Source organism: Candoia aspera, chromosome 4 (assembly GCF_035149785.1).
Source record: "Candoia aspera isolate rCanAsp1 chromosome 4, rCanAsp1.hap2, whole genome shotgun sequence".
NCBI lineage: Eukaryota > Metazoa > Chordata > Lepidosauria > Squamata > Boidae > Candoia > Candoia aspera.
The window spans coordinates 99,495,279-99,521,841 of record NC_086156.1 but is presented as its reverse complement, the minus strand read 5'-3'; the positions used below and the strand labels follow the sequence as shown (position 1 = coordinate 99,521,841).

Genomic DNA, 26,563 nt, shown 5'->3' with positions numbered 1-26,563 from the left:
TAGCAGGAAAACCACCAGTGGCTGGTTCCTCTGGCAAGCTGATGTGTTGACAAGAAGTTCTTTTAGTCTGGTCCCCAAAGTCTCCAGCCCTGGACTCTTGGTATTTTACATCAGTTGTATCTTTCTTGAAGACGTTTTACCATACTGTATGGTGTTCAATGAATTATACATTTTGCTAAGGAGGTCCAGGACAACTAAATAGATAGGCTGCCTGGGAGCAAATTGTTTACAACACCCATCTCCCAAATGGCGATTTCCAGCACTGGCAACACTAAACAAACTGCAAGTCTTTGAAGTCCTGTTTACTGTTTACTAGTCTTCAAAAGTTTTGTGGCAGCTCTCTATGCCTCCATCAGACTTGATATCCTTTGTGAGAGGTTTAAGGCAGCTTTCCCTGACTTAATGCTTTCCAGATGGGTTAGAACAGCATCTCTTAGCCAGCACAGCCTGGAAATTCTGGGAATTGCAGCCCCATTACATCCGGTAGCAGTGCCAATCAAGGGATCACATCAAGGCAGGCTTCCTTTCAGAGGCATTTCTCCTTCCCTAAATGAGAAGCTACCCATGTTCAATTGCTTTTGGAATTTTTAGAAGCAGTGGGCATAAAATAGGAAGGGTGTTGCAGGGTTACACACCAGCTTACAATGTCCTATTCAGATGCTAGCTCCACTTAACTTGCAAATTGGAAGGACGTCTGAAGGAAGAGTTGGCTTACTGGAGTTGGTTGTATTTGACTGCCATGCCCTTTTTCAAAAGTGCTGAGTTCTTCAATAACAAATTCATTACAAAATTAGAATTCTGAACATGCTCAAGGTATGGCAGGGGTGGAACCAGCAGGTGGCAAGATCCTTCCACACTTTGCCCACAAGTGTTCTTTAAGTGCCTGTCAAGTGCTTGGGAAGCATCTGTGTCTCAAGAACACAGACTGGAAACTGACTGGTTTTGCATGGTATCAGGTCTCCACATTCTGCCTCTTGTTGGTAGGCAGTGTGAACATTTCGGTTTTGTCTAGCTTACATTCTTGCCATGACAGAAACATTCTCTGTTATAATGGCTTCCACATTGGTACCAAAATCCCATGTTTGTAAATTCCGAGGGAAGCAAAGTTTGGGTACTATATCAATAACCCCCATTCCTGTTGCCATTTGTAGCACAGAATAAAGAAGGAAAAAGAGGCTCATCCTTTTCAAATGTTCTGTCAAAATGGAAGAGGGTTTTTTTTGGGGGGGGGGTTGTTTAAACGAAGTGGTATTCTTTAAAAAGACCGGTGAGAGGAATGGAAAAATTGATACAACTGTGACCCATTTGTTTACTATACCCATGGTTTCATAGGGGATTGAAACTGAATTACGATGGGTCGATAAGTGAAATAATAATGTGAATATTTAAGGAATAGATGGCTTAATGGGGTACAAAGGGATGGACTGTGGAGAATCTGTGTTGGGGAAATGGATGGATGGGCAGAAGTTTTACAGAGATCTGATGTTCCATCAGAGGGAACACTCTGGGAAAGAATATGTGAGGATGGAGAAATACTAAATATTTAAATACCAGAACATCATATTCTGTACACATAAAAGTCAGGGTTTTCCCCAGACTGTGTAAATGGCAATGCAAGGGGAGACAGAGTCTAGTTGGTAGAAGGCAAAGGGACCTTTTCAAATTTGAAAACATCAGAGAAGGAGTTGGTAAAGCTATAATTTGTAAGGACAACTTCACGGAGGCAGGTAAACTGGTGAAATCTTTAAAAGTTTCTTTAACAAAGAGCAGTTTCATTCCAGAACTGCTATCATTTTGCTTCAAGATAATGAGAAAACCTAGAACGACACACATTTATATTAAACTTTATTAATTTTAAAATTAGGACATATCCACAAGAAGTTATATACATAGCTAATGAGACCTCAACATCTGCACAGCTGATAATATATGTCCCAATGCAACAATGCATCTCTACCCCCCTCTCTCTCATATATGCCCATGCAGAGGCTGATATCAAATGGAACCTCATTGTTCCTTATATATTATGTCCAAGCTGCACCAAATACCCAAAGTGTAGAGTTGCACACAGTTTTTTGTTGTTGTTGTTGTTTTTAGTAAAACAGAAAAATCATTTACCAATGGGTAAGAAACCATGGCATACACTTGATAAACCAGTTATCTTCCATGGTCCAATCTAGAAAATAAAAATACTGTTATTCCAGTGTTTCCCTAATTTCTAATGTGATGCAGGATGATAAAATTCCTTTTCTTTATCAATCAGTTTACAGTGCTGTTAAAAGCCTAGTATGGCAACTTCACATTTGATAACTGCTATCCTGCATTCATTCTTTTTGTTCTTTTGTCTATACAAAAAAGGAGAAGGAATCACATACAAGCTGCCTCTTTTTAGGAAAAACGTGAAGGCCATTTTGATTTTGTTTTGGCATGTTCATCACCTCCTCTGTACTCTCAAAGCAGGGTGTCTCAATGTCAAAAATTTCCATCATTCCGATTTTCATATATCAATTGCAGAATCTGTAAACGTTGATCTTAGGCATGAACATTCTATAACCTGAATTCATTCTTCAGGCTTTCAAGTGAAGGAGATTCAAAAATTTCCACAGGCATTCCAGCTGAAACACACATACACACACCCACACAAACACACCCAGGGCAACAATCATGAGGTGACTGGAGTTATTTTTGACAAAGGGCAGGAAATGCAAAGATAGTCTGCATACCTTTTAGCCCTATGTAAGATAAAATTAGACAACTGCTGTTAATAAGGCACAAGTTCCCAGCTTCAGAGATCCAAGATGTGTGTGTGTGTATCTGTATACAGAAGCACACACACATTTGGCAACCACATTGTTATGCAGAGAATTCTGTGCTACCGTGCTTAATTGGAAAACATATTTCTAAACTGACCTTCCATTTTCAACATTCCCCTCTTGACATTTCAGATTTGGCTCTCCAGAATTCAATAATGAACTATTTCAGAAAATAGTCTGATTTGATGGGTAATAAATGTAGACAGGGATGGAAAAAGTACATCCATATTTCATGCTTCTGAAGCAACGTGCCAGATGGGAACCAGTGCATATACCCTGCCCCATAAATTCTGCCTTTACCTGCATCTTGAACACATACAACTTGAGCAGAGGAAATAAGCAATTTCCAGTTATAGACATTATACTATAAACATAAAAGGAGGCTGTAAATCTGTTTACCTTTCCTTTTTAAACCCCCTTTTCTTTGTAGCCACCTTGTATTGAAATGTGAACGAATACCTGCAATGTCTACACCTCTTTCAACTTACAGTAAATATTGGGTTCTGGAAATACAGAACAGGGATTCAGGTCACCAACCATTTCCTTGTATGGGCCCTAACTTATGCCGCTGATCTTCTTCTTTTAATATACCTCTCATTTCTGTTATAACTAGGTTCGAACACTGTCAAGTACTTCCACCTGGAAAAGGAGGAACATCAGCTTTGATGTGAAAGAGGCCTTAATACCATGAAGGAAAGCAAATGTTTGCAAACTGGGGCTCAGGAGGGAACCTAGTGGTTCCATTCTGAACTCATGTGGGGACAGCTACTAGCATGAGCAATCCAAAACATGCTATCTAGCTGGTCTGTCTTGTCTTCTCTGATTTATTTTTCCCAAATTAGAAGAAATAATGAAACACGGGTGAGCTTTGTGTGGGAGGTGACTTTGTAAAACTCCTTGCACCTTCAAAACCTGAAACTATTCTCTCACTGATAAGATATTGATCTTGTTATCTTTCCACATAACTAAGGTGTTCTGATATTTTTCAGTCCCATGTTCGTCTTAACTATTGAAAGCTGCTCCAAGGCCACAGTTTCATCTTGTGTATTTATTTAGCTTCTCCCAAGAGGGAAGCTGTTGCTTATTTATGCAACTGCATTCAAAATTAAATCAAGATCAGGAAGCGTGCAACTCAAGTCTGTAAAGGATTCTGTAATGGCAGAGCTAAGCCTGCAAGGGGGCATACTCTGACTCTTAAATGACTGGGTTCTTTCTCAGAAGGAGAGGAGTGTAACAGCGAAGGAAAGTGGGATGGCATTTCCTTTCCTCGCTGGGAAGAATATTTCTTTCTTTAGACAATATAGCTGAATTAGTCTGTTTTGGCTTTGACCAAAATGCCTGCAGTTTAGTCTGCCAGGACAAGAATATTACTAGATAACTGTCTTTATTATACATTCTGGCAACTGAAATTAAATAAACACAATTTTTTAAAAAATTGGCAACTGCCTTGCTTTAATCTACTACCTCCTTCCACACACAGAAGTCCTGACTCCTGGCGTTTCTCTTTCTATCCCATGTTACCTGGGGAGCAGGGGAAAATCTCTACATTTTTTTTTTAGACTATCACATATCATAGTGTGATAAACCTCTGGTTAAATTCACTAAGAAACACATATAAATTACAAAATGTGCAGCCTATGTTTAATGGTAATGTTTTTGTAAAATGTATATTCTTTTCCATGAAAATATCTCAACAACTGGTTGAAGGGGAATCAAAACACACTAGCAGCATGGATCACTTCATGGACTACTCAGCAGACCACAGACCCACTTCAGATTCAGAGAACCCAGTAATCATAAATCCTGACTCCTTTTCAACCCACAATCCACACTTGTTAAGAAAATTAAGATATGCTTATAATCGTGCAATGAATTCAGCGACAGCACATCAATTATCAACAGAGTTTTTGTATAACTTACAAACTTCTATTTGTTCAGTGAAGCTGTTCACACACCCAGCTCTCCAGAGCTGTTTCACATTTGTATGTTTATCACTTGATGACTGTTAATACAAACAGATGATTTCCATGCCTTAAGAGGCCAGTACAAAACCAACACCACAGTAAGACCTTTCATAGCTATTCAAATCTGATGCTTTTCAATACAGCCAATTCATAATCACTTCCAAGTGATGCAATTTTCTGAGTAAGCTGGACCTGTAGTTGAATAACTCAATGATGAAATAATCAGATACTGTATATTACATGTGTGAATCAAATCTGAATTCGGTTTCCCTAGATTTACCAGTTCCTCTTATGCTTCTCTCTTACTCTTCCCAAACCAGTTTTGTTTATCCTTTCTATCCACAAGCCAACAGCTCTTACTGTATATCAGCTGAAAAGATTAGTGTGGACTTTCTATTAGAAGCCCATATGCAATGTGTTTATCTATGACTTTTGTGACGATTAGTGTAAAAGCTTACTGCAGAACCAAAATTTTACATGACCCAGGTGATATATGATAACTGCAGTCACTGAATTACTCAGCTGGCTAGCAGAACCGAATCTAAAGAGATACATTTAAGACCTGCTGAATTAAAAGCAAACAAAATCAAACTTTAAAATCATCAACTTAAGCACACCTTCATTCTGGTTTCAAAATACCTTCTTTCTGAGCACATACCACTTAATCAGTGATGTTTTAGTCAAAGTATGGGTAGTTTGACTAAAACATCAAATGATCTGATCAGTGGAAGCTTTGTCTCTGAATTGTATGGAATAGGAATCACATTCAACTGCCCAAATTCACTGAATTTCCCTTCGTTTGAATGTTCTGTAACATGAAATGCATAGTTTTAATCTCTTTTTCCTTTCATCTGACCTCCTTCCACCTGTCCCACATCCTTCACCCTTTTCCTGCCTCTGTTTATCCAACTGTTCCACCTCTGCCTCCATCCCATGCACCCAAACTCTGTCTCCCCTGCAGCTGTTCCTGTCCTCCTGCTGTTGGCTTGCATTCCCATCCTGGAACTGCTACCACCAAGTGAAACCCCACAGCCTCCTCGCTGTGAGTCAAGTCTGTGGACCTGTAGTGCTTTCAATGTGCCATTGGGAAGGGTGGGGAAGAGGTGGCAAGCCTGGTCCAGCCTGGCCTGCGGAAACTGCTCTCAGCCAGAAGCAGCTTATTAGGTGGGAAAGGCCACATGGTGGGGGAAAGAGGGAAAAGCAGGGCAGTGGTCTATCTCCACTCAACATTGCACCTTTCACTGGATGAGTGGGGCTGAGCGGTCGTTGGTCACTGTACGTTTCAGCTTAACATGAGCAAATGGATTGGTCCTGTAAGGGGAAAGGAGAAAGGAAGTGTGAGATGTGGCAGGCCCAGGTTTCAGGGACGCTTTCTGAAGCTGTGAAGAGGAAACAGTTATTCCTGAGATCAGGTCAGGTCAGCCTTCCCAGGTAGACCCGACAGGGAACATGACCAGATGAACTAATTCTACTTTATTGTAAGGCTACGCTAACAGAATCTTGCAAGTCAGAAAGTACAAATTTCCCACCGTCTCCTTTACAGCCTGAGAAGTTAGGTAGGGTCCCTTCTGAGCCTCTTTCTCCACCCATTATGCAGTTGCGGGCTATGCCCTCTCTTACCTGATCATTCCCTAGGCAGCATCTTTGCCCGGTTTCTCATGGTCTTTCATACATACCATTACAGGTCAACCTTCCCCAACCTACTGGCTTCCAGATATATTAAATTTCAACCCCCATCATTCCTAACCAGTAGGTGATGGGAGCTGACAGTGCATCCAGGAAAGACTGCTGCAGACAGAGATTAAAGTAACAAAGGGCAGTCGATGGAGCAGAATAGCCTGTATCACATTAGACGATGCCCTGGATTTCTGTAAAGCTTCCCACATTTTATTTGTTCATTTATTTGGTTTTAGATCCTTTCTCTTCAATTCACGAGCAGTCCTACTGTTGCATAGCATAGATTTAAAAATGAATGTAACAATATTGTTTTAAATAAAACACAAAACTTCCTGGTGGTAAAAAGACAAGCAAAATTGGTTTAAAATGGCTTAGAGCAGTGTTTCTCAACCTTGGCAACTTTAAGACGTGCGGACTTCAACTCCCAGAATTCCCCAGCCAAGTCTCTGCTTAATGTCTAAACAATAAAAAAAAGATGCCAGGAGAACCTCCATCAGCAAGCAGTTCTACTGCTGGACTCCCTTTCCTGAAAAACCCTTAGTTTTATAGGCTACAATGAGCATTCTGAACTGGCCCCAAAAGCAAAGCCAATATTAGAAAAAAATGGGTTATCCTATGTATTCTGGGTACTTTTGCATAAGCCTAATTTTCTCCTACAAAAAGGCAGCTCAGTGCAGAATTGATTCTAGTTAACTGATTATAGTAAAAACTACTAAAACCAACCTGTAGCTATAAAATCAGCATATTAAAAACAAAAGGTTTTAACCCAGCCATAGATTTGTAATGCTGGTTTATTATCTAGAACTTTCACAGCATTCATTTTTCTGGCTATGAAATGCCTTTTTACTCTTCAACAGTGATCAAGGAAGCCAGGGTCACAGAGCTGGAACACAACCAGATAGTGTAAATTCTGCGTTCTAAAGCACAGATGCACAGGATAATGCCCGAACACGGCATACAAGAGATTTCCCAGAATGAAAATGAGAGATTACAGGAGGTTTCTTACCTTGAAGGAGAGGCAGTTGGACTTCCAAATTCATTTGCCAACTGAAAAGAAAAACAAAAGAAAAACGCATTCAGAAGTTAAGAAATCCTTTCTGTTCATGCACAAGATCCAGGGCCTTGCACAGTGGACTTTACCCACAGGTGGCAATGAAGAAACACAGGATCAATATTTGCCTGCCTGCCTGCCTGCCTCCCTCCCTCCCTTCCTTCTCATCCATGAAACTCACCTGTGACAGGTCAGGATTTAGCATGCTGTAAGGTCGTTGACGAGATGCACTGATATGAGGTGATAGACCGTACCGTAAATCATCCCCATCGGGTCCAGCAGGTGGAGATCCAGCTCGATCCAAATTTCCTGTGCTGCTACTGTTCATCTTGCTAAGAGGGAAGCCACTAGTAAAAGAGAAAGGTGAACACTGGTGGGAATCCAAACCTTCCAAATATATCCCATTAACCCCACTCTTCTTTTTCAGGGGAACCTGAATGTCAAGCCATGTATCTCCTCTAACTTTGGGAAAGGAAGCTTTTGCATCTCCTGGATCAACTCATAAAGCAGGTTCTGAATTGATCCCACAGCTAATGGGAGGGTCATGTGGACTGTGGCAGAAAAGAGATAGGGGTAACCTGTTCCCAGGTGATGTATTGCCCCTGAAGAGCACTTTGAATCTTCATCTGGTCCAGAGTGTGGCAACACAAGGAATTTTGGGCATGCTGAGATATGGCCATGTATCAGCCCTGCTTTGCAAGCTACATTGGTTAGCAGTAGGTTTCTGGGTGTAATTCAAGGTGCAGGTTATCACCTACAAAGCCCTGTGTGGTGGCCTAGAGCCTAGTTAGTTGAGGGACCATCTCTGTTCTGGTGTTTCTGCCCATCTTGCATGATTTGGCTTAGTCGGCATGCTCTGGATTCCATCTATTTAAAAAGTATCATTTGATGGGATCCAGAAGTCATGACTTCTCTGTCACAGCACTTGCACTCTGGAACATCCCCCAGAGATTTGAATGGCCCAACTCTGCCTGTTCTTTAAATGAGCCTTGAAGATCTGGCTCTTTCCCCAGACTTTGGGCTACGGTGGGAGGAGGGTTCCCTCTGTGAGAGGTTTTAAAGTCTGTTCTACCAGGATGACTATCTCCTTTTTTGGTTCCCCACTGTTACTCTATACCTGAATGAGTGAATGAATGAATAAATAAATAAATAGAGGGTGTCTTCCCCCAAACTTGGCAACTTCAGAGGTACTGGACTACCAGTTCCCCTTGGCTTACCAAAGGGGTGTGATTCAATATATCAGGAACACAACTATTTGGGAAAGTGCTTTACCTTCAGAAGCTATCAGAATACTTGAGATAATTCCAGAAGTGTAAACAGCCATCTCTCTCCTCCACAATCAGCTTTCTTTCTAAATTGCAAGACTCAGGGGCCATGACTTACCTGCTCAGTAGTTTGTTAGCTCCCTCAGCCGAGGGAAAGGGCCGAGTGTAGGAAAAAGGAAACCAGCCTTTCCTGAAAGAGTGTGGGAAACAGATCTTTAAGACAGGATGAAGAACAGCACAGAACCTCTTTTTGTTCCCTCTCCTCATCTTCAGAGGGGAGGTGCCAAATTGGACCCAGTGTTAAGATAAAAAATGGCTAGATGTAATAAAGGTGGAAACCTAGAATTCAGGAGTTATTTGTAAACACAGACCTCCTATTACCATCCTGTCTGAATATTTGCGGAGGGGAGCCAAGTATGATATAGTGGTTAGAACCTTGGACTAGGAGCAAAGAAAACTAGATTCAAATCCCTGCTCCATCATGGACTTTGCAAAGGAATTGGGGCCAGTTGCTATCCTTCAGCCTGAACTATCTCAGAAGGGGTTATCCTAAATAAACAGGATAGGTTAATGCCAAGCCATAATCCATGATCTAGAAACCACAACAGCAGGGTTGCCACAGCTTGCTCAGCCAAAACCAAAGCACATTTTGGCTCAGAGCAATGTATGAACTCAGTCGGTGTGCAGTCACTTTGGCCTTTTGATTTGTTTTAGCCAGGACTGCCCACTGTGTTTGGTGGCCTTTCCTGTCCCCAGTTGCTACCTGGAATCTTTTAGCTATACCTCTTCTCCAACCTGATGGGACCCTCTCTCTTAGCAGGGAACCCTTTTACCCTAATGTCATGAATCACATAGTTGAGTTGCCCATTGCATCCCTGTTAAGTAGAGATATATTGCCCAGAGGGACCCATCCTATGAATGGGAATGAGAAGTAATCTATCTTTTCTAGGGCGAAAGGAGTAGAGAGGTTTTCACTCACATCCTGGTTGCCTCATTTTCCCCATAATGCCAGCCATCCCTCGCCTCAGTCACCAATAAAAGGATGATGTCTCCCTCTTGGAAGTTGAGAAGGGTGCTGTTCTCTCCTGCCGCATGTGAGAAGACTGCCTGGACTCTCCGGCGCTCGGAACGTGGAGGCAGGACTGAAAGAGGATTAATGCGGGGCAAGGTCTTGTTCTCCACTACGAGAGAGGGTGGGGAGAGCAGGGGGAAATTAATGGAATTCCTGGGAGATTGGTCATGTTTCTCTCTTGCTGTTTTCTGCTTAGGCAAAGTAAACTCTAGAGCAGTGTTTCTCAACCTGAGCCATTTTAAGATGTGTGGACTTCAACTCCCAGCAATGCTGGCTGGGGAATTCTGGGAGTTGAAGTCCACACATCTTAAAATGGCTCAGGTTGAGAAACTGCCATAGAGCAATGTTTCCAATCTAGTTTTACAAATGCCCAGGGATTATGGGATTAAACTCCTAGAATGCCCAGCCAGAATTCTGGAAGTTGCAATCTCAGGGTATCAGTAAAGTACCACATTGCTGACGAATGCTTTAAAATAAATGGGTGATTCTATAGAGATCCGGTATGTGCAATATTGATCTCTTAAACCACTCTGCTTACAGAATTTGCTTCAGCAAGCCTCAGCCTTATATTTTGTAATATTTGTCTCTCCGCTTCCAGGTCAAAATTTGGCTGGATAGAATCTGCTTGAGACTTGGGGGTTTGGGAAGAATATTTGGGGGGTTAATTAACTGTTAATGATTGTATCTTATTTTTGTTTTATTTTATTGGGGAAACGACACAAGGTTGCATCTCCATGTAAGAGTAACCCCATATGGGCTCTTGCATTTCCCTTGCAGAAAGTGCCGGACTTCTCTTTACATTTTGCATCTTTTCAATGCAGTTCCAGAAATGGCACAATAACAAAAAAGTGGTTTGATTGTTCTTCTTGCAAAGAATGGCATTTGCATTTTTCCAACTTTCCAGATCAGAATTTAGCTAGAACGGGATGGATCAGATACCAAAATCCTGGAACCATCCCTGAAGGGTATACTGGTTAAAAGAGGGTGGGCTCAGAATGGGTTGCAGAGTAGAATGAATGCAGAGTACCCACCCAGTGTTGCCAAGCGAGTTTCCATTGACATCTTGCGGGGCATTGGCAGAGTGCAAGAATAGCTGTCAGCAATCTTGGTCTGTGGAGGCTTCTGGGTGGGCTGGGTGGGGGGCAGACCTGAGGCGATGGTGATGGGCTCGCTGACCGGCAGGTGACTGAAGTCCCGGGATCCCCGCCCACGGTGCAAATCACCATTTAGCAGTGGTGTTCCTTCCTGGACTGAAGCCCGCTGCAGGAGATAGGTTAGGAAGAAATAAAAGCCAGGTGCCAATGAGACATCCTACAGATCCTCAGAAGCATCACTTGCTCCTTCTTCTTCTCCACAGAAGAAATGCATCCTCTGTGACATGAATTAAAGGCCAGGATATCCCTCCCCATTCCTGCTACATGCTGTATCAGAAGCTGCCATTCAGAGACATCATCAGGTTTTGGAAACTTGAACCCAAAAGGTGAAGGCAAAGGGAAAAGGGGTTTACATCCTGTGCACCAGCCCTGACCCACAAACACTCACATGATTTTGTCCCAATTCTGAAGGCTCTTCCAGGGTCTTGTTGTTGGGGAGGGGATCTGTGGCTGGAACAGGAATTCCACCCGTGGTGTTATTGGCTGTGAGCTTGACCAGAGCCAATGCCCGCTCTGGTAAACGGGTAGGTTGGGTGCATGATGTTTGCCAGATGGGCAGTCTGGCTGCCAACAGCTCCCGCACCTGTTGCAAATAAGATCACAGTGGTTTGGTTTCTTTTCGCTAGCCAGATTATACCCTTTCTCTCTTAAACTTGCCACCATTAGAAAATCCATTGAGCTTTGTGAATTAGCGACTGCATCCTCGTTTGAGGAAACAGGATGTTGCTCTGGTCCCTGCTTGCCTTGGATTCCAAGTGTTCAGATGAAACTTAGCTGCACAGTCACAAGGGCTGGAAACTTAGAACAAGGAGTGGCGATGCTAATGTGTCCCTGCATTTAACATTCAGCTAACATAGATGCTTGTGTGTGTATCTGCAAACACACACATGGAGATGGTAGATTCTGAGACACATCAAGCATGAAAAGGGAATTTTAGTTCATTGATTAAATGGATTTGCTGGACTCTAAGGAAAACTCTCCTCTGAAGCTGGTGTGTGTTTTGGGAAGGTATCCTTCATTTGTGTTAATGGATAATTTCCTTCCAAGGAACAAGAGCTCCAGGGGAGGATTTTTCTTCAAAATTTCAGAAAGCAGGAAAAATTAAGCTGGATGCTTGTCTCAGTAACTATCAACACCCCTAGCAGAATGTATCTGTATTTTAAAAAGCCATTCATGTTGAATGAGCAGATGTCCCTTCAAACCACATCTAATTTCTTCTTCTGTACTTTAAAGAAAGTCTACATTTATTTCCTACCTTTCCCCCTAGAAGTTCAAGCAGAATATGTGTTTTCTGTTCTGGAGGTCAAGAAGACATCCAGGAAGTCTCATGTTGCCTTTCCCATCACTTTACTCTATTTCAGTGTTTCTCAACCTTGGCCACTTTAAGCTGTGTGGACTTCAACTCCCAGAGTTCCCCAGCCAACCTTGCTGGCTGGGGAACTCTGGGAGTTGAAGTCCACACAGCTTAAAGTGGCCAAGGTTGAGAAACACTGCTCTATTTAAACATGTGGAATGCTATACTTCCACCCTGCAATCAGAGGTGTCCACAGGGACAGTATCAAAAAAGTCAAGAGAGTGGTTACAACTGTGTGATCGAAGCTTTTCTGAGACCTCTGTTACAAATGCAGAATCACAAAACACACAGGACCCCTTGTTTCCATCTTTTACCAGAAGTTGTTTCAGGGGAAATTTCAATCCAAAGCACCTACTGGTTGGTGGGTGGGTGGGGGAGACGAAGAAAGACGGAAAGCTCACCTTCGTGTGATAACTGCTGAAGTGCTTGGAGACGGCACACTGGCGGTCCACCAGAAATGAGTACCGCCGCCGCTCCTCCGTCAGGGCTGCCCTGTAGCCTTCTGCCACAAACAGATCCAGCTCACTCTGCTTGGTGCTCATGACCTCCACATACTAAGGTCGGAGAGAGCACAAACATTCCAAACGATCAGGAGACATGACAATGGCCATCTTGTTTTAACCTGCAGCCTGGCTGCGGTGCAGCCAGAATAACCACGCAATGCTACATAGCAGGTGTATCCTCAGAGTGTGGTCAAGAAAGTCTAGATCAGTGTTTCTCAACCTTGGCAACTTTAAGATCAACTCTGGATCAACTCCCAGAATTCCCCAGGCAGCATAGATGGTTGGGGAATTCTGGGAGTTGAAGTCCACCATCTTAAAGTTACCAGGGTTGAGAAACACTGGTCTAGATGTTGGTCACAATGGTGCAATCAAAGCTCCACCTGTTTTTTTAAGTGTGGTGGACCTTCGATTGCATCATTTTGGCCCAACATCCTGACTTTATTGACCAAACATGAAGAGATCCCCACTGTACAGTATCTGTACATCAGCTTTCTCCAACTGGGAGCCTTCCACCTGTGTGGAGACTACAGCTCCCAGGATTCCCAGCCAGCATGGTCCATGTATTTGGAGGGCAGCAAGCTCCATAATGCCTACCTATCAGAGACAAAATCATAAAAATATATACTGTGCCAGCCTTGCCTAACGAGCCACTCTTCAGATACATTGGGCCAAAATTCCCATTATCTGCAGCAGAATGAAATGGTTTGGGCTGAACCAACCCCATTCTGTACAGGTTTACCAAGAAGCCCTCCCTACTAGTGTGCAAATACAAGCTTGTGGCTCTAAATAACTTCAACAAAGGGAAGCCCTTTAGGGATTCGATCTGGGGTTGGAAACTAAGCAGGACTGATAAATTTCCAAATTGTTCTCAAAAAATTCTGCATGATTTTAAGAAGCCACCAAGAGCTGAGCCTGATTCAAAGGCATTTTTATGTCAGTATATCTAAATAATTTATATATTTTACTCAGTACTCTTAATAAGAGTTTTTGCTATTATTATTCTTAGTGCCCCTGAAAAATGCAACAAGCTAAAATGTGCTTTGGGATAAGGAGAATGTACCTAATTATTAGTGTTGTTGCTGTTATGTTATCATTATTATTCCAAACACAATTCTGAAGCTTTAGTGCAGCCTTTCCCCCCCACTTATCTGCAATATTTTGTTTGTCGGTTAGTTATTTCTTACTCAACTCCGGCAATTTGCCCCAAAGAACAGAAACGAAATATCCTATTTTATATTCAGGTTTTGACATTTACCAGACATAATTTCTCCCTGTTTTACTGAAGTGTCTATTGGATCCTTAGCGTATTGCATGATTCATACATATTATTATCACAAGCATATGGTTTAGCAAAAAAATGGTATTCACATTCCCCGACACTCAGGGTCAAAATGGCCGACTAGCCAGTTTTATTTACAAAAGCACACTCCCTTCCTTGGCCAAGAGGTTCTAAAAAACCCCAGAGCCCCAGGCAGGATTTTCTACAACTTTTGGATGCAATATTCTGGATTAACTATTGTAGAGCAGCTATCACTGCTCAGGAATGGGTAATCTTTCATCTTCCAGATGCATTGAAATTTCCCACAATCTACGGCTCCTTCGTGCACGGACGAGGCATGGAAGCTGTGGCCCAAAGCACTAGAAGGGTGCCAGGCTCCCTGGTTCCTGACGGCATCCTTAAAGCCATCAAGGATTCTTAGAAGACATGCCCTAAATGGCTTTAATGAGCCTCAATCCCTTTGTCCCCCATGTATCATTGCAATGACAAAACAAGAGGGAAAATGCTCTGATTTGTGTTAAGTGCTGAAGGCTGGATCTTCCACTATCCTCACCTCAGGCTGGCATGCAGGGGTAGGGGCCAATCTCAGAGGATATGGGCAATAAAGGGTTACTCTTGTGCCCCTTCCTCACTGCCGCCCCCCCCCCACTCCAAGCAGGCCTTGATCCTGAAGTAATGGTTACTGTGGCAACAAGGTTGACAAAAGCAAAGCAAAGCTTGCTGTGGGGATTCCCAGGATGGGGAGGGGAGGAGGGGGGAGGGAAGGTAAAGAGGGAATGCAGGGCACTAGCCCAGAGTGAGTCAGGGAGCTGTGAGGAAGCAGTGTGAATGCAGGATGAGTTGTGTCAGCTTGCTTGCCTGGGCACACCCTGCAGCACAAGTGTGCTGCATTCAGATGCTAGTGAGTGGCCTACTTCCTGGGGTGCAGCATTCGCCATACAGTATACCAGATTTCTGGCCCGCTTTTTTTGAGTGGGGGGCTGCGTCCATCGCTTTTAAGGCTGGAGGGGCAACCATTGGGGAGTAATTCTGCATGAAAAAACGGCGGTGCAAAAGTAACACTAGGGACACATACAGGGCTCCAGCAGGCAAATACGTGTACAAACAGGGCTCCGTAAATGCTTTGCACAAGAACATGGCATGCTTGTGGACATCACATGCAAAACTGTACGTCTGCATTTGTGTGCAGGGCTGTCAAACGAAGTCTCTGAATCAGGGTGATTTTTTTCTTTTTCGCAGGTAGCCCCTCTGTAGAGCTTACCTTTTTAAGCACCACATGGCCACAGAATATTAAACCCTTTCAGGCCTCAGCTTCTTAGCGACCCCAATCCCACCAACCAGACGGCAACCCGCAGAGAAGGCAGCAACCCCAGACGAACGTGGGAAGAGGAGGGAGCAACAGCTGCAGCGTGTCATTTTTACACTGCAGAAGACAGGAATTCTTAACGCACGGCAGAGAGCAATAGGCTTCGCTGAAAGACTGCAGGAACCCAATCTTTCAAGCATTTTTCCCTAGACCTTTTTTGCATCCAGATTGCACCGATTTGCATTTTTAGTGCCACATCAACCAAGGCCTCAAATTCTGTCAGAATTTCAAAATGCAGCATATTCTTTTAAGATGACTTAACTAGATACAGGATATAGCGAACAGATACTCTTTCTACATGCCAAATTATTATAGCGCATTTTAATGGAAGAAATGCTTATGTGCTGTCTGTGTTTTAGCATTGAATGCACTGTCTGTGGTTATTCAACTTACCCTGCTAATTTATCTTCAGGGAGTGACAATCATGTTGTGTATGCTGAAGCTACTCACACAGGTAGAACTACAATGACTGTTGTAAACCATGGTCTTCTATACATGCCATTTGTAGAACTGCTTAGCATATCCTAATCTGGCGCTCTGCAGATGTGCTGGACCAGTCCTGTAGTTGTTAAGCAGCACAGCCTTGTTGGCTGATGGTTATGAGGGCTGATAGCAGCAAAAGTGACAGGTTGAAGGAGGTAAACATAAAGGGACCGCCTTTTCCCAGTTACATCTACCTGCCCCACCAGATAGGGGAGGCAGGGTATGTTATGGGTCCCCCCCGCCCCCATTAAGGAGGTCCATCTAGTAGGACCGAGAAGAAGGGCCTTCTCTGTGGTGGCTGCCTCCCTGTGGAACATCATCCCCACAGAGATACGATGGGCCCCCACCTTAATACTCTTCCAAAAGGCCCTGGAGACATGCTTTTGCCAGCAGGCCTGGGGATCTCAGGTTGACGCAGAGCCCATTAGGTTTGCGTGAATGTCTGATCGCCACCAGGGGGGTGGGGGTGCAGTGGTTTTGTATTTGGGTTTTATTTTTGTAAGCCTCCCGGAGTCACCGTGAGTTGGGCAGCCACATAAGTCTCATAAATAAATACATACATACATACTATTATGTTAGATGTCATGCATTTCCCCATCAGAAATCTGTATTAGCGGCTGCTCTTGTTTCATGCAGGGAAATGTATGGTATGATCATGATGCATAAGGCAAATGAGCCTACCTATTACAGGAAAACGGTATGGAATAAATAAAACTAGGAAAAACTCTTCTGCTTGCTTGCAGCGCTGGGGGATGCTCGCCAACCATTATGAACCAACAACGGTGCCTTAAGTTGGCCTGATTCACACAAAGCTCACTGAACCATAATGTGTTTGGTGTGGGTTTGGTTCAGTGCATTCTATGAATGCAGCCATGGTGACTAAATCATAGTTTATGAACTGGCATAGCACCAGGTTAGAAAAAAATTGGCCTACACTGATTTGGTGTTTTACACAGGACTCCTTCCACCCTTGTCTTGGAGTTGCCAAGGACTGAATTAACCTCTCAGCTGATGAACACGTAGACTTTTTTCTTGCCACGGCAAGGAATGGTGTAAGGAAGAGCTATACTGCTCACAGCTAGAATCGTTTCATGTGCAAAAAGTCAGTATCTTCAGCAGCAAGGCACAGGAAGACACTGCTTGATGTGATGCTCGGTTCACATTTGCAGGGCACGGCTTCTGATTCTCAATTTGATGGGAAAGAAAGTGTAGTAATTTGTTTCCCCAAAGAAGGAGGAGGAAAACAACCTATGAAATTCTTACAGGTTTCATCTTTTATGTTCATCTGTGCAAAAGGCCCACCATGTTACAACTATCAACAAACAAAACTCCTTACCATATGCCAGTATTAGTCACCTAGCAACTTGAGCAGTTGTTATCCCCTCTCTAGGCCCTGTGTGTGTGTGTGTATGTGTGTGTGTGTGATTTTGACACCTGCTTTACTTTGGAGATGGCCTAGAACTGTGTGGGAGTATCCTGCCTTATATTTACAATCATCTATCTCTCCAGAGGTCTGTATCCTCCCTGGGTACTTATACTTCCATTATATTTCAAGCCAAGACATTGTGGGCAAACTCCTCCCATGGAACTTTTCCAGAAGCCTAAACCACCAGGGAAGCTGCAGAAAGATGAACAGATGTGCAACCAAAAATAATGGTATCTCTAGCATCCAACATCACTTACCAAAAAAAAAACTGCCCAAAGAAATTAGAAAGCACAATTCAAGTGAAGTTTTAGAGCAGAAGCTTCTTTTGTGGAGAGAAAATCTCCATGAAATTAGTTTGAAGAGACAGGTCTGTGCAAAGTGGATAAATCTAATTGGCTGGATAGATCATTTGATGAACTTAGCATAAGGGAGCTTGGCCTGTTATCTTTTATTTACATCTTATAAATAAATCTGTTCACCGAATTGGTGGAGTCTGGCTGATCCATCCAGGGCCTGAAATTCCACATGTCCGTTTCTGACAGGAAATGACACTGTTCCTCCAGAAGTTCAGAATGTTCTTATTGTTTTCTTAAGATTTCCTCCTGCAGCGTCATTCTCCCTTCCCTTCCCCATTAAACCTACCTGCACCTCACGATCCCCATATTTCTGAGGGTTTTTGCTGTTCTGGCATTTCTTGCGCAGTTTCTTCAGCTCTGCCTGACACTTTTCAATTGATTCAGCTTTGGCACGGTGCTCCCCTTGATATTTCTTCAGGGTAGCCTAGAAGTTGGGGAAAGGGGGGATGAGGCATGATGGCCAGATCAACTTTGAAGATACAGGGTGCACCACAGTTTTTACATCAAAGCACAGATGTTTCCCAAACTGCTGTTGAGTTTTGAATCCTTTTCAACAAACAAGCACACACAGATAGTCCTCGCTTACTGACCACCTCATTTAGCGACCATTCAAAGTTATGATGGTGAAAAAAAAAAGCTTTGTGACCAATCCTCTCATTTACAACCGTTGCAGCATCCCATGGTCACTGCTATTTGTAAGCTTTGCAACCAGCTTGCAACAAGGAGAGTTAATAAAGAAGGAGGAAGTAAAATCCTAAGTCGCAGTCACATGTTGTTTTGCGAGTCCCAATTGTGGTCGCTAAGTGAGAACTACCTGTATATTAATTCTGACAAGAAGGAAAGTTGGATCCCACATGATGGGCAATCAGACCCATGCCAAATCAAGATGCTGCATTTCCCAACTTGGTATCCTCCAGATGTATCAGACTTTATAGTCCAATGATTTTTAGTTGACAAGGAGATTATGGAAATTGAAATCCAATACATGTGCTGGTCATTAGATTGGGAAAAGTGGGTTCTCTGAGGAATGCTGGCTGACCTAACTAAGAAACCCCAAACTTAAAGTTGGGCTCACTTTAAGCCATAATATTATTTGTTTAGTTTTGGCTTAACACATTGCGTCACCATGGTTTATGACAGCATGTTATGTGAATCCAGCCAATAAGGACTGGATTAAAAAGAAAAAAATGAGGAGGAGGTGATGGATAAACAGACATGCACAGCAACAGAGAGACCAGTTTGAAATTGCAGAGTGGAGAGATGCAGATGAATCTTTTCACTTACCACCAGATACTTGATATCCAGTTCCAGTTTGTGTTCCAGCTGCGACAGCATCTCAGATTGGAAAAACTTCAGCTAAGGACAAGTGATGGAAAAGCAGAAAAGGACAGCGTGACAATCAGACAAAGGGAGATCAGTGCTTCCCTCTCCCTCCCATCTCTTCTAGGTCCCAGGAATGGCTGTGAGTCATTGACAAGGTACCCAGAGAAACGGGCCTGCCAGTCTAATCTAGGACAGGAGAGGAAGATGATGCCAGAATAAGCAGGCTGTTAATCTAACACGGGCAGGCCTGATACTGGGCTAGTATCACATAATGATACTCACCGTCTCCTCCAGCTGTACTTGGATCTGCCTGTGGACTTCAGCCATCTGGAACAAGGTATCACCTGAAGGCCAAGATAACTGAAGGGTTAATGCACCCAAGGTATTCCCTCAACATTTAAATATCTTTTTTCACCCTGCTGACTTCCTCTGTCCCAGGGTAATCTCCTTTTGAGTCAATTCCATTCCCTGACCTTATCCAAAGAAGCGGCTTTCAATTGGAACCAGCAGCACATGTACCCAGGAGGTCTAGAGAGCTTTGGAAACAACTGAGTATCTTCTGCCTTGGGTGTGCAACCTGTGATCCACATATTTTAGTTATTCTACATCAGTGTTTCTCAACCTTGGCCACTTGAAGATGCGTGGACTTCAACTCCCAGAATTGCTGGGGAATTCTGGGAGTTGAAGTCCACGCATCTTCAAGTGGCCAAGGTTGAGAAACACTGGTCTACGTAGAGATTAGATTTATGTGATATACTGTACATCATGCATATAGATAGGCAAGTCACCACATAAGAAACTACAAATAGTTAACAATAACTTAAGAGATACGCAAACATCTATTGATTTAGAACAGCCTTCCCCAACCTGGTGCCCTCCAAACGTGCTTAATGTCTACAAGTCCCATCATCCACAGCCAGAGCACCAGGCCTAATGTTGTGCTTGCTATTTACTGGCCTAGGTCCACAAGTGTGCCCACAGGTAATTTTATTTTTAAAATGTGTTTTAATTAAACCAATAAATGGTAATTTACTCTGCTTTATAACAAAACATGCTGCAAACATAATCTGCATGCCAACAATGAAAATGCTGAGGCATTTTTAGAAAATGCTAAAAATCCAAACCCCCCCCAAATAACTTAAAGTAGCTTAAGGATAGCTATACAATTAACAGCATCAGTGATAAGCCTCTTCTTGGGCTATACCATACATACTTAGATACCTTATGTGTGTGTGGGGGGCTCCATGGTGGTGCGGGTGTGGCAGCAATAATTAAATATGAAAGAAAAATCCCTATTTTTCTCTCAGGTGCAGATGGCATGTTTGAAAACTCTTCCCTCACCATAACCTGAAACTGTACCGTCCAAGCAAAATTTCCCACCTGATTCTGATGAACATATAACAAAGTTTTGCATTTCAGTTCATCTTTAATGTGTGGAGTTGCTATACTCTGGAGGTGGATTCTATGATGCCATCAGTATAATTTGATTGCCGAGTTATAAAGGGTCATTAGATCACATGATATACATATGCAAACCAGAAAGGGGGAGGATGAACAAGTCACAGGGCCAATCCTTATAATGTAAACCAGTGTTTCTCAAACTTGGCAACTTTAAGACATGTGGACTTCAACTCCCAGAATTCCCCAGCTGCATGACTCAGGAATTCTGGGAATTGAAATCAATGCAGCTGGGGAATTCTGGGAGTTGAAGTCCACATGTCTTAAAGTTGCCAAGTTTGAGAAATACTGATATAAACAATACTCAGGCTACTATATCTGGGCTTCCAAAACCCAGGCAGAGGCTAGATGGCAGCACAGACATACAGAAAACGTTATTTCTTCCCATTTAGTGCCTGCTTGGATTTTTGCAGCCTGGATACGATAGCCCGATTGACCAATTCCATGTGGTTCCCGCCAGATTCTGTCCAAAGCTTTGTTCCTACCTTCCCCAACCCACCCCGATACACTGCCAGTGCAATTTCCTTTGTCAATACTGGCTAAGAATTCTGTGAGTTGAAGTCCCAACACCTGTGGAAGAGGTGGGGGAAGGGTATTTACGTTATGCTTTATGATGCTCTATAGAAAACCTAGATTACTAGAACATTGGAGAAGCCATACAAGAGTTCTCCACAAGCAGTGTGCAACAAGAGGGCATGTGGTTTGTTGTTTTGGAAAGGACAAAACATGTTCAACCCAGAAACCTACCCAGCTCCTTGGATCCTTGACTGTCACTGGCCAACTCACCAAGCTTCACCAAGGCATCAAAGTAGCCTTTGGCAGCAACAGTGACTCCTGTAAAGGTGAACAGGGAGTGGGAGAGAACAGAACATCGAATCATAAACTCTGAATACAGATATTGCAGAGATTTTCTCTCCTTTAAGGATCATCAATGCGGGGAAAGGTGAAAGGTGAAAGGTTCCCTGCGCAAGCACGGAGTCATGTCTGACCCTTTGGGGGGATGCCACTTTCGCGACGTTTTCTTGACAGACTATAGCAGGGTGGTTTGCCATTGCCTTCCCCAGTCGTCACCTTCCCCAGCAAGCTGGGTGCTCATTTTACCGACCTTGGAAGGATGGAAGGCTGAGTCGACCTGAGCCAGCTACCTGAGACTCCAGCTTCCGCTGGGATCAAGCTCGGGTTGTGGGGAGAGTTTCAGTTGCAATATTGCCGCCTACCACTCTGCGCCACACAAGGCTCTTATCATCATCATCATCATCATCATCATCATCATCATCATCATCGCTAACCTGGTTCAAAGTCAGGGAGTTGGACTGGGGTATTTGATTACCTGAGAGGGCTTTCTGATAATTCTTTCCCATCGTAACAAAATTCCTTAAACTTGGGTTGAACTGGTCCAGAATCACCTGGTCAGAATAGGGAAGAAAATAAATAAGCAGCATAATTTTTATTCTGGCCTGATCCAGATGAATTTAAGCACCTCCACATTCTCCTGAGAAGGCCCAAAATGTGTTTTCAGCTTCCCAGTAGAAACTAGTAGGAATTTAAAAGAACATAAACTTTGGCACATGTCTGAACTTGAATGTGGATGGAGCTGTTTAGAAAAAAAGATCCAATACATGTACGGTGACCATATTTTCTTGGAAAAATAAAGGACAAACCTGGAAAAGGGGCAAATCTTAAAGAGGTTCATAAGGATTAAAAAAAATAATTGTTCATGTTTATAACTTTGCTTTGCAACCGAGAATACAAGAGCAAAACCAAGAAAAACTTGACAAAAATGCATATTCTGATAAAAATATCTAAAATCAAACTATTATTTTAAAAGGGCAATTCAATTTCCATATCTTTCACATGAATGTGAAAGGCTGTACATTAACTGGTACCATTTTTATGGTAAAAGTTAAAGGACCAAAACAAAGGAGAAAAGTAAATTTTCAAAAACTAAATCTAAAGGACAGCTTTTTGAAATAAAGGACTATCCTTCTTAATAAAGGGCGTGGGCTCACTGTAAACACATGGGAGAAAGCAGAACAGACAGGTCATGTGGGGATAGATACGTTGATCAGAAATATGGAGAAGATGCAGAGCTGTTGTGGGGAGAATATGTGCGTGTGTACCCAAGTTAACCCAGAAAACTTCAAAAACAGACAAGGGTTTAGATAAGCGGTTACAACAGTTCTCATCTGGCACAGTTGACCCATATACTACCGTGGGTTTCCAAGAATACTCAGACCCAGCACCTTGTGTTTCAGCTTTCTAACTGGGTGCTAAGCAGAACTATACCAGAGCTAGGGATGGGAAGTGTAGTCCTAGAAAACTCCAGTATTCACGAACTGTAATTCAGGATGAAAGTCATATATAAATCCTCCCAACTCCTCTTTTTATGCTACTTCAGAAGTGGACCAACTGATTGAAAACAAAGCCTAAATATTTGCCCTAGGGGGAGGGCCACCAAGGGGTAAAATGGGCCCTTCAAGCCCCATAAAAGGAGGAAAACACTGGCATTTGAAAAAGGGGAAAGAGTGCCTAACAGTTGCAAAAATTGTGTTGGGGGCCACATGTAGGCCATAGATTGTCCACCTCTCTCACATCAACTCAGATCATGCAAGTGGTGGATTGTTGCTTAGCAGGAGCATCCGTGGGGAATTGTCAAAAAGTTAAGATGGTGGCCACAATTGTGCGATCAAAGTTCTGCCCCTTTTAATGTGTGTTTGACCCCCTCCCTGCAGACACCCATGACTCCTAGAAAGAAAAGGGAGCATTATAGTGAAGTTCATGTGGATAGATGAAGAATAGCAGTCGGGTGGGAACAAGAGTAGATGGAGGGCAGATCACTGGAATAGGCAGAAATGCAGGGGGGGAGGAAGCATCATCGAAAAATGACAAAGGGAAGGGTTGGTATTATGAGTTGTCTGCCCATCAGGCAGAAAAGAACTGGGTGAACAATACTTCTGGCTGAGTCTGGTCAGGTCTTCTGCTTTAGTGCCGCAAAATGATCTCCCATCTATGGAGGGCCACAGGGAGGGTGAAAAAGTCCAGCTGTTGGCTGTGGTCATGTGATCTAAGCCCTGCCCCCTTTTACACCCACCAATCACGAGGTTACAGCCCTGCCTCTTTTTATACCTGTCCATCACAAGGACCCAGCTGTTATCTTGACTTTTCCAAACTCCCTCCCCTCTTCAACAGAGAACTCTGCCCATCTATAAATGCGAAATTGGATCAATGGTTGGCCGGTGAGTCATGTTGGGGGCCTGCTACATGAGAGTCTTTATGAGATAACAGCACATTTGTTCAAACCCCTGGCATGTGTGCCTGGATGCCACTGGAATGCTCTTCAGGTAAAACATTTCCTGCGTGCCAAAATCTAGCCCAGCAGAGACACTGTAGGTTCTTCTAGATGCTAGTCTGTACTTGCAGATACTTTTTAAAATTAATGCAGAGAAATGACGTCCCCTCTTGAACTTGGAAACAATACAGGTCCTCTTGCCACCACAAAAACTGGCCACTTCATTCCTGCCACATGTGGCTGCATGTATAATCCAGCCTGTTTCATCACCTGAAGGGTGTGTTCCTGCCTGGCGCTAAAAACAGGCATCAGGTCAAAGACAAGCCTCTGTCGGCTTTCTTTCAAGGCATGTCCTTCTTCTTGTCAAGGTCAGCAAAATCAACACCAAACCATAAATAGCAATTATTTTTATTATTTTTAGCAGCTTGTATCCAAGGGGTTCTAACAGCTCATTGGGAAACATGGTTGGAGGGCAGACTTGGTTCAGGAAAACCAGGATGAAACATCCATTTTATTCAGCCAATGCGTCTAATAAAATCTCTCTCTCATTGTGTTCTACCCTATAGGATTGCTGTAGATCCCACACCCAGTGTAGACCTTACTGCAGAGCCTGGCATAAAATATCACCAAAATTAAGAAATACTGTGGGTATCAACATAATCCCACTTTCCATAGGCATTACTACCCTCATGATGCCAATTTTGCAGACCTTAAAGGAGCTTTTCTCCACTCCCCCCCAAGGATGGCTGCTCCGAATCTGTTTTAGCAGCTGTCATGCCAGATGTGGCTTTCCTGAGTTATGACAGCCAAGAGCAGAGAGCACAGGAACCCCAAGTGATGTGTGTTTCCTTTACGGATAAGAAAATAACCCATTCAGTTGCAATCAAGATAGGGAAGGGGAACCACACATTTCAACTGAGTGTGAGCAACAAATGGGTTAAGTTTCCTTCTTCATCTCCAGCCAAGTACATTTGCAGGGGTGGGGGGCGTGATTTGGCATGAAATTTGCACCATTTCCATTGGGGGGATGGGAGGGGAACATCACCATCAAACTCTTTCATCTTCATCAGAACCTGCCAAGTTCCCTGCCTTCTTTTATATATTACTTGATTATTGAATTTATATCCTGCTTTTTCCTGGGAGATCTCAGGGAAGCTTCCTAGAGATTCTGTCGGTAGTTTCAAGGAAGGAACTGACTCAAGAAATCTTTGACAAACTTTCCCCACATTGTTCCAGCCACACACCCAAACTCATGGTTTGGTGTCAAATAATACAGCAGAAGTAGAGAGGGAATGCTTCCGAGAGCCATTGGTCACTGCAATGTGCCTCCTAAATTCTGCGATCCATTAAATGTGTCAGCTAATAGCAGAATCAAACTTTTTTTCCCTCCCATCTCTGCAATTTCTCTGTTTGGATTTAGCCATTAGGCCGTGGATTTTTAACAGAAAGAAAGGGAAAACTTACTAGCTCCTGGTACTAATTTTGCCTTGAAGTCTGGCATTTTCTCTCCATCCAAAAGATGGAGGGGGCAGCGGGGGGGGGGGCGCTTCCTGGAACATTCTGTCCCACTCCCAACTTCTCTCTTTCCCCGCACCTCCTGTTGCTACCTCCAGCCCCCAATTCCCCGCTCCGGTTTTTAGGAGGTGAACAAAAGGCTGGTGAGACCGACCAGAAAGCAAAAATGTACGATCCAGCGCAGAACCGAGGCGGAAGAAGGGAAGAATGGAAATTGGGGCTGGGGAAGCAGAAAGAGGGCATACGGTCTGAGAAGGGGCAGAGAAGGGAAACGGGAAGGGTGGGAAGGAGGGGTTGATCGATGGACCGGCCAATTTGCTGCGCTGGAATAAACAGGAGACGGCCAAGACGGAGGGAGTCATGGAAGGAAATCCGGGAAAATGGGGAAGAAGAAGAAGGAACGGGAGGAAAGGGAAGAGAGAAGGAAGTTTCGGAGAAGAACCCGGGGCAGAAACGTACGAAGCGCTGCTCACCCGATAGACGTTTTCGGTCAGCCGGTTCACCTCCTCCGAGCGGGACATGGTGCCTGGGCGGTCAGGCAGCGCCGGGGGCCTGGACGGGCGGGTTGGAAAGCGGGTGGGGCGGGGGGAGAGCGAGGGGGAGGGTCCTAAAGTGGGGGACGCAAAGGAGGGGAGAGGGAGCCGGATCCACGCGGGAGCGAAAGGCCAAAAGCGGCGCCGGTCTCAGCTGGACGCTCAGCGGACCGACCACGCGGAGCTTCAGGGATGGCAGGCTTGGCCCGCAAAAGTACGGATGACCGCTAGGGAAGCTCCAGATTTCTGCAGCCCAGATCTTTTTTTAATTTTCATATATATATAGGTGTATATAATTTCTATTGAAACTTAAAACTAGTTTTTATCTTCTGGTTTAAAACTAACACAAACTAATATAAAGTAGGGAAAGAAAGAAAAAGAAAGAAATCAAAGAAAAAGCAAAAAGGGGAAGAAAAGAAAAAAAGTTGAAGAAAAGTTGAAGAAAGGAAAAAAGATATAAAGAAAAAAGATATAAAAACAAATGTTTTTAACCTCTTTCTCTCTCTCAAGTTACATCATGATACTCTTCTTTCTATATCTATCCCAGTCTTTCTCAACTTTGGCAACTTTAAGATGTCTGGACTTCAACTCCCAGAATTCCCCAGCCAGCCGGCCAAGTTGCCAAGGTTGAGAAACACTGAGTTATCCTATCTGACCATCAAAACCATAAATCACAAGTTCA

At 43.5% G+C, this 26,563-nt stretch overlaps 1 protein-coding gene across 1 annotated transcript; it reads right to left on the bottom strand.

The window, feature by feature from the left end:
• Positions 1–2,417: 2,417 nt before the first annotated feature.
• LOC134495636 (brain-specific angiogenesis inhibitor 1-associated protein 2-like) lies at positions 2,418–25,901 on the bottom strand. The gene is made up of 14 exons (XM_063301202.1): positions 25,822–25,901; positions 21,875–21,950; positions 21,292–21,378; positions 19,369–19,430; positions 19,048–19,119; positions 18,050–18,187; positions 12,752–12,904; positions 11,385–11,579; positions 10,874–11,102; positions 9,750–9,951; positions 8,889–8,960; positions 7,687–7,852; positions 7,461–7,501; positions 2,418–6,088 (listed from the first exon to the last, which is right to left on the bottom strand). Exons 1-14 carry the CDS (start codon positions 25,867–25,869, stop codon positions 6,016–6,018), a joined length of 1,614 nt encoding a protein of 537 aa, XP_063157272.1. The 5' UTR covers positions 25,870–25,901; the 3' UTR covers positions 2,418–6,015.
• Positions 25,902–26,563: the final 662 nt, after the last annotated feature.